General features: G+C 50.3%; 1 protein-coding gene across 1 annotated transcript in view; it reads right to left on the bottom strand.

The window, feature by feature from the left end:
- Positions 1 to 553: 553 nt before the first annotated feature.
- The window catches only part of Map3k9 (mitogen-activated protein kinase kinase kinase 9), a 76,852-nt gene continuing 62,062 nt past the window's right edge, over positions 554 to 15,343 (bottom strand). The window contains 4 exon segments of the mRNA XM_052739405.1: positions 554 to 8,524; positions 9,900 to 10,712; positions 11,610 to 11,722; positions 13,052 to 13,120. Of these exon segments, the coding sequence (XP_052595365.1) occupies positions 8,040 to 8,524; positions 9,900 to 10,712; positions 11,610 to 11,722; positions 13,052 to 13,120 (1,480 nt within the window). The 3' untranslated portion in view covers positions 554 to 8,039.

Genomic DNA, 15,343 nt, shown 5'->3' with positions numbered 1-15,343 from the left:
CAAGGTACCAACTGAGCTATTTTGTCAGCCTCGCTTCCACCCTTCAGGGCTCTCAGGGACATCTCTAGGAAGTTGTCTGTGAGGCCCCAGCTCAGGCTCCATCCAGTCCATAGTACCCCCACAGCATCCCATCACAGCACTAACTATACTTTATTAAACAGGTTTCTTTGGGCTGGTGAGATGGCTCAGATAATAAGGGGAATTGCTGCCAAACCTGGTGACCTAAGTTTGATTCCCCAGAACACCTCGGCGGAAGGGGTGAAAGGAGCCTTTTCTGTCCCTGCATGTTAAGCTTCATATCCTTTGCCCCTGTATCTATCACCCATCAGCATCCCTCTTTTAAGGCTCCTATAGTCAGTCTGGGGTCTCAAGGACCCTCAGAGGTCTCTCACCCATGGCTTTTTTTTTTTCTTCTACAGCATCTTCCTATCTCTCCATACTTGTTTCCTATGGGTAACAATTCCCTGGGAACAGCCTGGTTACTTGGGCATCTGGTTTAATTAAAGAAAGAGTGGGTTAGAACAAGTCACACAGGACCACAGCCAACCAGGAGTAACCATTATGACAGTTTTATTCAAGTCTCTGAGAGCCCTGGTGTTGGGACCAGGCCGAGCTCAGCATTACACTGTAATACAGTGGGAGGCTTGGCGGCGGAACCAAGCCCTGCTTGGCGTCCCTCGTCACCAATGTACAGTACCTCGAAAGAAATGAAAAGAAAAAGCCAAAGGAAAGAACCTGAAAATAAACTTCCTTCAGGACACTTCCACCTTTAAATATTTCTGACAACACACAATAATTTAGATTCCAAAGGAAATGAGGGCTCAATTCGGGGGACACACGGAGAAGAGGGAGACACTGGCACAGGAAACTTGTAGTTAGATACTGGAGGACAAAACAAAGAGAACGTTCACTGTACTTCCTAGACTCACGGGCCCTAAGGGGAGAAAGCCCCAAGAAAGCTTTTGCAGAAAACCAGAGCCCAACCAATGCCTCTCCTGCAACCTTGAAGAGAGTCCCAGACTGCCGTCTGTAGAGCTGTGGCTGGGGACAAATGAGAATAGAGGGTCAGGGGAAGCAGAACATTAGCGTTCACCACCTCCCTGCTCTGCTGCAGCTGGGTACCAAGGCTCAAGGAGACAAAGAGGCAGCAGCGCCATCTCCCTAGAAGAGGGGAGCTGGAGAAGGCTTCCAAACTCAAAGAACTGAGAACACAGGAAAGTGGAGCTACAATGAGGAACACCAGGGAAGCTAGAGCTGGAAACAGGAAAGAGAAACAGAGCCTTAGGTGGTCCTGGGAGTGAGGGGAGCAACAGACATCCCAGTGAGCTCAGAATCCCTGCAGACTGGAGAGAAAGGTGAAGGACAAAGAGCCGCCATCAGCAAAAATGAAGTTTGCTGAGCTCTGGGGGGAATCACAGGTCAGCCAGGGCACACACCACCTTAGGAAAAGGGTGATTTCAGAACCCACCTGGCCCCAGGCTGGCCTAACTTCACCTCAAGGCTTTTCAACAGTGGTCTAGAAATGTGCTCCCAGGCTAGCGTCATGTCTTAAACAGATCAGCAACTTGCTTCCCAGCTGTGACGCCAGGCAAGCAGCATGAACACTCCATGTCTGTTCACACATCCTTGGATGCAGGCAATACCCACCAACTCTGTAAGACGTCAAAAAATGTCTGCACATTTGTCCAGACAGAGCCTCCTACGTGGATGATTTACTGGTTTCTTAAGATTTATCATTCAACTCCATACCTGGGCCAGGATAAACCCATGTCTCATTCTGACAGTAATGAAGAAAATAAAAGTTATGTGCCTGTCATCTTGGCAATTGGGAAGTGGAGGCAGGGGGATCAGAAGTACAAGGTCATCCTGGGCTATACAGCAAGTTTGAAGCCTGTCTGGGCTACATGAGACCCTGCCCAAAGTAATACTACTACTACTACTAATAAAAAAATAAAAGCCATAGCAGACATGGCCTTCAAACCAGAGGTAGAATAAATGATTGAGTGAAATGACGATGGAGGGTAATAATGGCAGGAACCTGACACAGGTGGGGGGTGTGAAGGGATTATTTAGAAGGCTTGCTGGGTAGGGGTAGAGACGGCAAAGCTTAACGTATGTGTGTGTGTGGGAGGGGGGGAGGGCGGCAATGACAGAAATCCTCCATTCACTCACTTCTGAGATCTTGGATGAATGACGTCTCTTCACTTCTAGAATTCCCAGAGAAGTTGGAGAAAAGAATGTACAGGCTTCTCTCTACATGATCACTTCCCTTCTCCTGGAATACATAAACCCCTGGAAAGTGGCTTCCAAGAGCTTGAAAGGCAGCCCGAGAACATGGAGGAACACGAAAGAAGGAAAAGTCACCCCAGCTACAGGGCCAATGTTAAGAACTGGGTGCTTCACCACTGAATTTGAATGCAAGTGCTCCCGGGAGTGACGAGCGGCACTTAGGACGTGCTGTGTGGGGTGGAACGAGAATAAGACACCAAACCTATGCTAAATGTCACAGCCCCATCTGGAGATCCAGGAGACAGGCAGGCAGGGCCTAGACCAGGTTGAGATGAGTGAGGCACTTGTGTCGGATACAAATTTCAAAGGGATGTTAAAAAATAATAAAATAAAATGTAAAACGTCAGCAATCAAAGGCTAAACCATACTTCAATGTCACTTTCTAAAATGCCCAAATTAGTAAAACCATCTATGACATGATCAGCCCTTAGCCTTAAGGCCGTCTTGTGCAGGTAGCAAGGTGGGAAGGACTTCAGGAAGGAGAACAACATAGGACTTTTGAAAGATGGTCTTGAGTGACTGCAAAGCACACCATATCACTTCTGTGGGGTCTTCACATGTCAGCGCTTCCCTTACAGCCATTCTGACCTCTGAGCTTCCACCCGTCCTGTCCTAGTAAGAAAGGCTGGTCTTTGAACACTAGATTTGTGTTTGAATTTCCCACCCAGAGACACCACCTAGCTGTCATGTTCACACCTGACAATCAAAGGGCATGACAATTAGAAGGGAAGTCAGGGGCAAGGAAACCAGAGCAGCACGGAGCGCCCACTCAGACAACTCCCCTCAATCACCAGGATCTTCTCTTTCCAACACAAGACTCAAGGGGATGCAGGGACCAAAGCGCAAGAAACCAAGAAGGAGCAGTCAGCCCCAGGGCAGAGCTCAAGAGAACCCAGTATCCTGAAAAGCAAGTCAAGGGTTTCCCCAGCAGCTCAGGGAGGCCAGGATGCCTCTAGGGTCCACGACCAGAGACGGACAGAAGGGGCAGTGAATGGGAATACCTAGACACAGTTCGTGAAAAAGTAAAAGAAACTCACCCGGTCTGCAGAGCCAACCAGGAACCCGGGTCTGGGTCACACTAGTTAGAACCATGTTAATTAGCCTTCATCAAACAAGATTCCTGCTGCTGGTTCCCACCCTTCAGCTCAGGACCAGAGGTGGCAAGCCTCCAAGCAGCAATGCCAGGAAGAGTCCAAGGAGAAGGGCTTTTCTCCTCTTATGTGTGGACTTCATTACAATTTGTGAACTAGGAAAACAATGTTTTGCCATCTGGAAATGTGTTCCCAACAACAACTGTATCTTGACAAGAAGTGGTTCTCAGGTCAAGCCAAGGACAGTGACAAGTGACACATGATTGAGTCATAGGAAATGGCCAGTACTGGCCTTTGACCTCCAATCAGACAGACATTCATACTTTTCTCCACCAAGGGAAGCAATCTTGCCTGGTGGCGCTATCTGCGCTGGACGTGGGGCTCTGGCACCACACACTGGAGAGACAGGGTCTTGCTGTGTTGCCCCAGATTGACATCACATCTGGAGCTGAAGGAACTGTCCTGCCCCGGTCTGGGTTTCCAAGAATGCATCACTGAACCTAGCTAAGATGGTAGGTTTTACAGTTAGAAGAGTTTTAAATAGGAGAGTGGGCATCACCCTCAGCTCGCAGAAGGGCTTCTGGGGGCCGGATACTGGCAAATTTACAACTTGAAAATGGACCGCTTAAGTCTCCAGGTTCTTGCCACCCACAAGTCCCTGAGGGCCGCTCTTACCTCTGCCCCTGAATCCAGTCTGGACAGTCTTTCCTTAGAGAAAGTCCAGGACTTCACCAGCAAGTACGACCTGCCTCTCCTCCCAGGCCTTCTAGAGGCAACAAGATGTGTGCTTCTAAACTGTCGGACTGTGCCGTTCTTCACACACCAACACAAAGGCACATACATGATCAAATACATACCTGATCGAAAGGTCAGGGTTCGGCATCCATGGTGGGGCACCACTGGACAGATGGACACTTAGGCCCTGAGTGACTGTGAGGCCACTCACAGTCACCCAGGCTTCAGGGCCCTCTGTTCTTTACTCTGTTAAAAGTAAGCTTGATATTCATAGGTCTCTGCCTAGCATTCGGCAGGTGCAGCTATGGGGAGTGGGTGGGTGTGGGTGGTGGAGGATAGAAGAGGAAGGAACTTCATGAGTTAAGAATGGTCCCTCTCATGGGGCAAGAAATGTCGACAACATGGAGCTAGGGGAGGTCTAGACATGCCGGCAATGTCTTGTGTCCCTGAGCAATAGCCTGAGTGTAAAGGGGCTTTGTGAGGAGCATCAGACTTTGGCACATGATGTCCCATGGGCTAGGGGCCCCTTTCCCAAAGATTCTTCCAGAAGTGGCCCGATTTCAAACTCTTATCAAATGTGACCCTGGGGATGACCCTCACAGGGCGGGGAGAGCTGTCCCTCAGGTGCTTTCACCAAGCTCCCATTTCCTCAGTAAGACACAGACGGTAAGGACACCCAGCTGGCCAGGTTAAGTGGGGAGGGAATCAGGAAACAAATGATGCTTTTGTCACCTGGACTACATAATGTGGCAGGAGAGCATATGCCTGGCCCACTAGGTGTGTCAAGCCAACCCCAAATCACTCCTCTTCCAGAAGCCAAAGGATAAAACCCAGGGAAGATGCCCCAAGGCAAAGGGGGTGAGAACCACACTGTCGGCTCCAGCACATTCATCCTGCCAGGGAAGCAGCTGCCCCTCGAGTTGGTAGGGAGCCACAGGGTTCCTCTGCCCTCACAAGGGAAGTATATGAGAGGAATATACACTTCCTTTTTACAAGGAAACCTGAGAGGGGTCAAGACACAGGACCGAGGTCATGCAAGGAAAGCAGAACAGAGGAGCAGGGCCAACCTGTGCTGTCTCAGAGCCTGGTGGCCAGACTCAATCATCCAAACAGTGCCTGTCTGTCTGTCTGTTTTCGAGACACATGTATCGAACGTGAAGGAAAATGTCATTTTGTAAAGGTCAGAAGGAAAAGCTACCCTATTCCAAATTGTTCAAATGTATGCTATTGTTATTATGACGCCTACCAGATCACAGGGATGTCAAAGAATGCCAAGTTAAGAGCGTCCACCACCGCTTCCTAGAAACAGCGGTAAGGATAACGGAGGCATCGACTCAGTTCCAACTGTATGGATTCCCCAAGGGTAAGCACTGGGAATTGAAGACCTGAGGAGACAGCTAAGGTCCTGCTTGCAGCCGCAGGATAACGAACACCCGCGCTAAGCAGAAGGCAAGTCTTTGAGGAAAGGTAGTGAGAGAAAGGGAGACGCTGGCTACCGTCACTCAAGTGGGTTTATTCACAGCTACCAGGCCTGTTCCTAACCATGACCACAGAGGGAGGGAACCTACGTCACACAAACTGACTTCCTTACCATTCATCCCATCTCCAAGCTCGCACGAAAAGTGTGCCAGACAGTGGTCCAGCACTGCACAGGTTTGGAGGAACTGAACAGGAAATCCCCCCATCTTTTTTTTTTTTTTTCTGGAGCTGAGGCTCGAACCCAGGGCCTTGCGCTTGCTAGGCAAGTGCTCTACCACTGAGCTAAATCCCCAACCCGAAATCCCCCCATCTTAACACACGCTCACAGCCCTGCTTTCTCTTCTCTCAGGTACAATTGTTCCTTTAGCAAAGCCTTCCTCTGTCTGAACACTAGGTGGACAAGAAAAGATTCCACCTGTCACTCAATGGCAGACAGTTATCACACAGTGTATATTCCATCTGTAACACTCCATCTTTCCCAGAAAGATGTCCACAACCAAACATGGACAGGAGAAAAAACCCCGCGTGGGGCTGGAGCACGGGCTGGAGCCAGCTGCAGCCCACCTTAAAGCCTTAGTGCAGCCAAGGTGTGCAGATATATTTGTGGCTTAGGAACAGGGGTTTTCAAAGACCCAGAGAGGGGCACACAACAGACTATCTAGTCCCCACGGACAAAGCATCATCATTAAGTTGGTTGGGGCTTCTGAGAGGGCTCACAAGCTCTCCTCTCCTATCTGAGGAGTCGAAGTGTGCGTGTGTGTGTGTGTGTGGGGGGGGGGGGAGTAATCTCTTACATCCTCATTTCACAGAACCAAGAGGGAAGATGAGACTCTACAGCTAAACCCTGGCTGACACCGCCAGCACCGCTTCCCCGTCGAGTCTAGGGGGCTGCAGGGTCAAGCCAAAGGCAAATGGGCTCATAAAGAACTGTGGAAACCAACGTCATCCCTTACATGCCTCCCAGGCCAGGAAGCCTATCAGTTACAGAGACACAGCAGGGCTGAAATCTGTCACCTGTACCACGTGTACTACCCTAACCCATGGGCATCCAGGCAGCCAATACGGGGAGCCTGCAGACTGACTCCGACACCACCCGGGACTGTGACCCCAACCAAGCTGTTACTGTCACATAAGGGCCATGGTGCACATACAACACAGGGGGCCCAGAGGAGGTGGACATCGAAGAAAATACGTGAGAAAGCTTTAGACGAAGCTCAGTATTCAAGTTCAGGAGACACATACTAAACACGTCAGCACTAGCCTCTCTGGCGGGCCTTGCTGTCCAGCTCACAGTACAGGGCCCAGCACGAGGGCTGTCTGTGCAGAGACAGAGGTGGCCTTGGTCAGCACCCATCAACAGACCACCGAGCACTTGAAGAACTGTATCATGCTACCGCCTCCATACACCCAGAGTTACTACTAAGGGTTCCGTTTACTTCAAGGGCATCACAAGGTGCACAAGTCCGATGAAGAAATCCCCACTGTTCCACATCCCAAGGTCCAGGACCCACCCCCATATGTTATCCTGACATACTTCAGATATGTCAGTGAATTACATAGGACCTACAGGCCACTGATTCCAGGAACTAGAGGAAAGAACAACAGAGTCCCAACAAGACAGGTCCATGCAGGAGCTGCGTCTGACCTCAGACCTGGCATCACTGAGTGCGTCTCCCAAACAGCTATTCCTGAGATGAATACGCTCATATTCACACCTGGTGTTGCCATGGCCTGAACCCAAGGGGGTAGATGGAGCCATTCAGCAGGTGTTGATTTCTGCCTCTGTTTCTAAAGCCCAAACCCAAACCAGGGAGTGACTCTAGGGCCCTTTCTACCCAACCTGACCCTTTCCCCTGACTGCCTCCTCTCCTCCCTCCCCACACTCTCAGTTCTCACTGACATCTGCACGGGTAGGCAGTACCAGGTCTTTCAAGCCCATTGGCCCTCATAAGGCCAACCTGTCCCCATCAGCTAGCACAAAAGGACTTCGGACACAAGACACTCATCACATACTAAAGGAGACACCGAGTCACGGGAAGACAAGCTAAATCAATCACAGAACATCAGGACAGAACTCAGGGCTGACAAAGGGACTCCAGGACAGCTCCAGCTGAGGGAGAAGAGGCCGTGGACAGATTTGGCTGGATGACTCTGCAGCGTCACCCTGAAGGTGAGGAAGACCGGAGGGAGGGTGGGGACATGCCTTCCCTCTCCTACACAGCCAGAGCTGACACAACCCCTCCAGTGAACGTGGAAAAAAGATCCTGCAGGGCAGGAGACCCCCTGAAGTGGCTGGCCCTGCTTCCATCCCTTCCATCTTCAAAGTGCATTCTCAGTGCAAGGAGGAGGTCTGGATCCCAGGGGGCCTAACTGAGACAGGGCTGTGCCAGCCAGCTCCCTCCATCTCCTCCGGCTTCCCCCTTGCCCACCCTGACCCTTTTTACACTAAGACCAGAACTCCTGCTGGATCTCGTAAGGGGAAGGCCCATGTGTGTTCAGTTCAGCTCTGCACAGGGGCACCGTGCTATCCTGGCTCTGCCCCTCCGCATCCAGGTCCAGAAGCGTCCGCTCAGCGGGGGGCAGTGACCCTGCCTGTAAAGGGAGCAGGGCTGGGAGTCCAGGCCGTTCTTCCACAGTGCTGCTGCTGCTGGCAAAGCAGGAGTCCAGGTTGCTGGGAGTCTCTGTGCTGGAGCTGTTGGCTGGGGAGGCGCTGCGGGCATGGCTGGGGGACACAAACCACCACGGGTCCAGCCGCTGCCGGTTGGCGGAAGGACGCGGCCGAGGCAGAAACTCCAGGGTCTTGGGTCTCTCTAAGGTGGAGTCCCGCTGTGTGTTCCAGCGCCTCGGAGTTGGGGGGAAGACCACATTGGGATCAGGGAGACGGGGGAATTCACCTGGGTCGCGGCTGGGGCTGGGAGTCTTCAACAATCCTGGTCAGAGAGACAACGGGAAAGACATCAGACGATGGCGTCATGTTTCCGGGTGAGATATGCACCTTCCCCATGCTGCCACATGCCTAGGCACGTGGGCCAAAGGAACTAAATGTTTAAAGAGCACCTACTGTGGGTCATGCAGTGTGCTGCAAGGTGCTAGGGATATGGTCGTGAACTAGAAACCAAGTAGCCTTGGGTCAAATAGTAGTAACATATGGGGGTGGGGGAGGTCACATGGATAATGAACCAATTTAAGGCAAAGGTTGGGAAAGGACTTTTAAGATGGTCACTTGTGTTTGTAAGTAAAGTTTTATTGGGACATAATCCGGATACACTCCAAGGCTGCTTTCCATTTACAGTAGTATAGCTGAGTAGTTTAAAAAAAAAATTGTACAATCCACAAAACCCAAAATATTTACCATCTGGTCCTTTCCCAAAACAGTTTGGGGGCCCGTGGTTTAAGGGAATGCCTGTTGTTCCCTGTTCATCTATGTAATAATCATAGGACAGGAAAAGAGCTGGGTAGCAAAAAGCGTAAAGACGACTCATGCTGTCTTTATTCCCAAAGAGGTCACACACCCGAGTGTAACAAAGAGACCTGCAGGAGGAGGAGTCACACAAACTGGTGGGGCACAACTGTCCCACACACTTCAACCTCTCCAGAGGGGTGTGGCCACCTCTGCTTCTCTCACCGGGCTAGGGGATGTTTCTTAGGCAGACTCGGGGCTTTTAGGGAGCAAGGGGGCAAGGGCAGCAAAGCCCGAGGCTGAAAGCATGAATTCCCAGGAGTCTCTGGGGTCGGATGCAAGGCAGGCTCGTGCATGTGGACAGCCACCCGCCGGACACGTCTCCGGGTCTGAAGGGACAGGGGTGACTCAAGGAGGAGTGATGGCGAACATAATGGGTGAGTGGCAGCTGACCTTAGGTGTGTCTCTGAGCTCACGCCATAATGGCAGGGCCCGAGCATGCGGCAGAAAACACCCTTCCTAGGTGTGGTAAAGATTCCTTCCTTGTAGCTGCAGGATCTTTAGGAATAATAAGCTCGCCGCTGGGACCAACTGCCCTGCACCAGAGCAGGGTCTCAGCGTGCCACTGGGTCCATGCTGGCTCTTCCTGCAATCAGCCTGTCTCCTTTCACACTCTGGAGAAGATGCCCATGGTCCAGGGCAGAGAGACGTCAGTCAGCCAGCCCTGGACACCCTGCCAATCCAGATCATCTCTCTTGCGTGGTTGAGCAAGAAAAGAAATTCAAATTTCTTTGGGCTTATCCCAGTCCAGAAGCAGAAAGAGGAAAGGAGCCACCTACAAACATCTTTACTCCCTTGGGGCCACAAAAGAAGCAAAGAGAAAAGTGGAAGTGGCCCGAACTCACCTGTCCCAGGACTGGGACTCATTCCATTGCTGGAGGGACTCCGGCTTGCGAGCGCTGGCGGGGCTCCTGCTGGCTTAAGAGCCCCATCAGAAGGAGTCCGCCTGTGACCACTCGGCTGCGTGGGGGCTGTGAGGGTGACATGGGTGGGCGTCAGGGACTGGTTGGGGTCTCGCTTGAAGCGCTCCACTCGGACATTAACAAGAGGGTTGTGGGCGCACGAGGTGAGAGGCGGAGCTTCCACTGGACTGACTGGCATTTCATACACTACGATCTCATCACTGTCAGAGCGCAGCAGGGAGCGGGTAGAGTTGCATTCGGAGATGGAGGAGAGAGAGAGCAGTGTCAAGGAGGCAGAGTGGTCTCCTAGCAACATCATTGGCTCCTCCTTCTTGAAGAGCTTTCGGGAGGGGGGGCTGGTACTCCGACGAGGGCGGCTGGCCCTTTGGAATAGACCCTCACGTCTCTTCTTCTCTTCCCGGGCTGGTGGCTCAGGCTCCTCTGGTGGAAGCAACTGGCACTTGCCAGCTTCCAGCAAGTCAAACCCTAGGCCTGTGGCTGCCAGAACAGCTCCACAGCCAAGCAGAGCCACCTCACAGCGCCGGTGGTGGGTCCCACTACGCTTGAGGCTGTTGGTTGGCGTCAGCTGAGGGGTACTGGTGGCTGAGTTGACTGGGGTGGGCTCCTCATGAACTCCATCACTAGAGGGGCCGTCCTCATCCTCTCCACGAGGAAATGGGATACAGAGGTAGGACTGGTTGGGCGAATGCTGTAGATGACTCTCTCCACTCCCTGGGCCTTCCCCATCTTCATCCTCTGTGAAAACCAGATAAATGGCAGAGAAATACAGAATGAAGAGTCCAGTCCTTCTCCCAGCCTGACTCTGTGTCAGAGATACAGGACATGAAATTGGGCATTGAGCCGATGGGTCCTGGTCAATTCTGCCACACTCAACTGAGACCAACATGGGAAACTTATCTGCATCCCAGAGCCCATTTCTCTACTTACAGAAAAGGGGATCTGCTAATTTGCTGCCTCCTTCATAGGGACTCCTTTGAGTGTGTGTATAATGCCACAGACCACCTTACTCATGCTCGGCAAGTACATTGCCATGGAGCTATACCTTTAGCCTCATAGGTACTCTTACAAGAACATGCAGTATGCATTCCTAGAACACCAGATAAAAGAAACATTTCGAATATTTTTTGTCCTTAAAACTAAAAGAGCTTTGGATTTCTAGCACTATGCTGAGCAACATGTCTTAAAGTTGGTCTGCACAAGAAATGAGAATCCTCTACATGGGTGAAGAGCAATCTGTTCCACTGATGGTCCTATTCTGACTTGGAAATCTACAGAGAAAAGAATACTGGGGGAGCTTCCAGAGAACTCAGCCACCATTCACAGCCAGAGAGTAACACTGGAAAGGCTTGGGAAGGGGAAAGGTCTGCTTCAAGTCCTCATCCTTGCTCACTGCCCTGGGGAGATGATTGCTGGACTCTTGGGGCAGGAAGCCAAAGATAGATTCCTTGGCTATAATACAAGGAAAGTATGGTTTACAATAAAATGGAAGGGACAGAGGAGAGGATCAGAGGTAAGGAACAAAACTGAGACAAACCCTACGGATAATACTAGGAATCCTTAAACAATCCCGGAAGTCTGGTCAAGAATCCTCTAAGGAAACAGGGAGGAAACCAAGACAAAAGCTATACTTACCTATCTCCATAAGGCTGGTGAACCCAGGCAGGGCGGGGCTACTCCTCGGACCCTTCCCCAGGTTGGGGGCACTGGATGACCACTGTTTGTATCCGTCTACCAGGGACTTGAGGCTGAAGAATGAGGAGAAGACTTGTCAGCACTGGCGCCTTCTCTTACTCTAGCCTCCACGGGCGTTCGGCAAACGTCTGTCCACTTAATCACACTGAAAAGCCATGGGGACCAGACAACTCGTCCCGAACCCACCTACTTCACAGACAAGTGCACATGCTCCAGGAGATGCAAAGCGGTGGTCTAACCCAGCCCCTCACATGCTGTGGAACCATGGAAAGATCGAGTGAGCAGGCGGGCAAAGCGGACAGAGTAAGGACCGAGCTTGTGGAAGGTCTCGTCTGAGCCCTTAAGGGAGAGGCAATCAACCCACAGGATCTGGACACAGTACACTCATTACGTTACAAGTACTTCAGTGCAAACACCTGCAGTGCAAAGCAAGCATGGAGCAGATGAACCCGCAGAAATGGCCCGGCCCACTCCACTCATGTTTCTCAGGTTCTCCTTCCACGCTTCTATCTCGCATGCTTAAGCTTCCAAAGCCATTCACTCTTCAAAAGGAAAAAAAAAAAAAATCAAGCAACAAAGCTGCACCAACCCAGTGCACTTGGGACAGACATATATGGGGAAGACACTATGTGGGACTCAAGCCCTCCGTTCATCTGGGCATGGAGACAAAGGATGGCCGCTTGATTTCAAACCCTGCCATCAGCTCACTGGGAAGTCTGGCAATTCTCCAGAGATAGGACGGATCCCCCATCGGCTCCCTTACAAAGGGGGATCTGAGGTCTGCAAGCACTGGTCTTTGCCCTAGAGGGCAATAAAAGGGAGCATCGAGGCACCGGCACGTTAGGGTGGCATTGAAAGCCTAGCATATCAATCCAAGGGGACTCTCTCTACCTGTTCACCGAAAGCCTGTTCTCTCAGAGCCCCAAGGCACCAGAGGGAGGGAGAAGGCTCACTTTTCTCCCTGGCCTCAGAACTCTGCTTCAAGCACTGCCAGGACACTGGTGACTTAAGACACATCCCAGACTCTGCTGGTTTCAAACAGAACACCGAGTTGGAGAGAAGCAAGCTGCTAAACCCACAGCCCGGGACGCCCGACGGCAATGTTCTCACATTTCCTCTAGTACGGGGCCCAAGGAAGCCCAGATTAGCAAATAAAAAAAAAATAGCCAGTGCTCAATGATATATAGCCAAGTGGCCTTCTCTAGAAACAGTATGCAAGGAGCATCCCATCAACTGGGGTGGGTAAACAGAGGGATTTTCCCAAGGTGCACTGGGGAAAAACGCAATCAGCTCATCCCTTGCAGTGATGAGGAATGAGAACAGGGAAATGGCAGGGCAGTTGCTACCAATACAGCTTACGGATGGGTGGAGAGCAGACTCACCCCAAGTGGAAATGTGGAGACTCTGACGGGGTACTTAAGCCATTAGTTTTTTCCCGTCTCTGGGGGGAACTTCAATGAATAAAGAGGATCAGCAAGAGGCAGTGGAGACCACCGTCAGCTCACCCTCCCCCACACTCAGACTGCTCAGGCTAGACCAGTCAGGTGGCTTCTCCAATCAGCAAACCCACCCCAGGAAAAGACTGGATAGTCAGAGGGCAAATGTAAGGGGCTGTGAATTTAAAAAAAATTTTTAATTACCAGAATCCATAGCTAGCCTGGTTAACCTCAGAAAACACCCAAGCTGCCTACAGTGAACTATTGTTTCCTACAGACATGTACTGTGGGATAAAAAGGGGAGATGGGAATTCATTTTGCTGAATTCAAGGTTTTTCTCATTATAAATTTTCCTCAGTCAACAGACACTAAAATTAGAAATACGATCATGGAGAGATCGCTAACATTTCTGATATCAAAGAGATCTGGACTCAAGTTTGTTAGAATACACTTTCATTTCTTCAATAAGAATTGAGAATAATGAAAAAAATCAAGGCACGTGCTTCTTAATTGCCTCAAAAGTCTGCAAGGACAAATCTATGTAAGGAGAAAGAAAAGTGCAAAGTTAGCATTTTGTAGTGTAAAAAGAAGGTTAATTCACTATTAAGACCAAAAAAAAAAAAAAAACCCAACAACAAAATCAATAAAAACAACAACAACAACAAAAAAAAAACCCCAAAAACTTTAAGTGCAGCAGAACCAGCAAAGTCACTAGAATCCTATCTGAGGAGAGAAAGGGACCTGCAAGAAAGGGTCAGAGGGGAAGGTGGCGAGGGTGTAAGAAAAACTGTAATGATCCACATGAATGACAATTCTACAATGAGACACATTGCTTTGCATGTTCACTGAAAAGTTAGCTGAGAATTTTTAATTACCAGAATCCATAGCTAGCCTGGTTAACCTCAGAATTATACTAATGTCCGAAAGAGCAAATGATTTGGGGTGACTGAGTTTCTCCAAGCCAGGTCACGAAGGACAGACAGACAACAAGGCTCTCATCCCTCCTCTGCTCTCCTGAGTGCTGTAGACTTGCTGACCTGCCCTCCAAGGCCTTAAGCTCTGCATTCACACACAGCACAGGCAGCTTGTCCTCCAAGTGTACATTTTCTATTCAAAGGAGCTTTGTGGTTTCAAAGCCTTACTTGACAGGGCTGGTTCTTTAGAAATCAAATTGCTATTTTTTTCCCCCTTGAGCTTAGACACAGGAAGAGTTTGAATGTGAAATGCTAGTATTCAAAAGATTACCAAAGCCAGTTGACAGGTTTGGAGGCCCCGTTCAGTGACTAATGGGAAGTCACTGAAAACTGATAGGACTACAATCCTCACACTTAGACTAGCCAGGGGTATTCTAGAAGAAATACAAACCATGATGGCCACACTTCGGGTATTAAGTAGATGGCATGAAAGGCAGAGAATCATCATCCCAGATGATAACTATGTATGTTCACCATGAGCCAGCTAATTGATGCACCTCACAAAGAACCCTTATATCCACTCCACAAGCTGGGGACTAGTCTTAGGCCCTTTCTGTGGGTGAGAAAACATGAACTCCCACAGTTAGATGTGGAGCTGAGTCTCATGGCCAGAAGTCTTCCTGGCCTGTGAAAAACTGACACAGAGAATTTGCCTCCCAGGCCTTGAGCCTACAAGTGAGGACACAGCACAATTAAGGCAACAAGACCCTTTGCCTGGAAGGGCACTAACATATGTGGTTAGGGGCCCCACAGTATAGTCTAGGGCACTATCAGGGCCGAGTTATGGTGGCTGCCTCCGTCTGACAGGTTAACAAGAGAAAGTCCTGCAAACCCTGCTTTTCCTCCCTTTCCTCTGTTTCATAGGAAAGACTCAGGTTGAAGTAGGCCACTGAGCCCAACTTCCTACATTTCCATCCTATCTGGGCTATTTGCTGCTTTGAGATCACCTGTAGGGGGCAGCAGACCAGCGGACTGAATCCATTCCTGCCTGCCAGCTGTCTTCATAAGGTCTGACTGGAAGATAGCTACGTGTACTCACTCATGTATGTACTACTCAAAGTCCAGGGCAGCTTTCATATGTCTCTGTCACCACGCGGACCCAGAAGTCTAAAACGTCATCTGGTCTTTTGTGGAAAGAGTTTGGCAATTCCTGCCCTACAAGAGCTAGGAGACTGGAAAACCCTAGAAAGGTCAGGAAGAGCTTCATGCACATTTGTAATTCCAACACTCAGGAAGTGGAGGCAGGAGGATGGAGAACTTGAGG

This window comes from Peromyscus californicus, unplaced genomic scaffold (assembly GCF_007827085.1).
Source record: "Peromyscus californicus insignis strain IS unplaced genomic scaffold, ASM782708v3 Scaffold_15__1_contigs__length_86483966, whole genome shotgun sequence".
NCBI classification, from domain to species: domain Eukaryota; kingdom Metazoa; phylum Chordata; class Mammalia; order Rodentia; family Cricetidae; genus Peromyscus; species Peromyscus californicus.
Note: the sequence above shows the minus strand (reverse complement) of the source record. Positions and strands in the feature narration are given on the sequence as shown.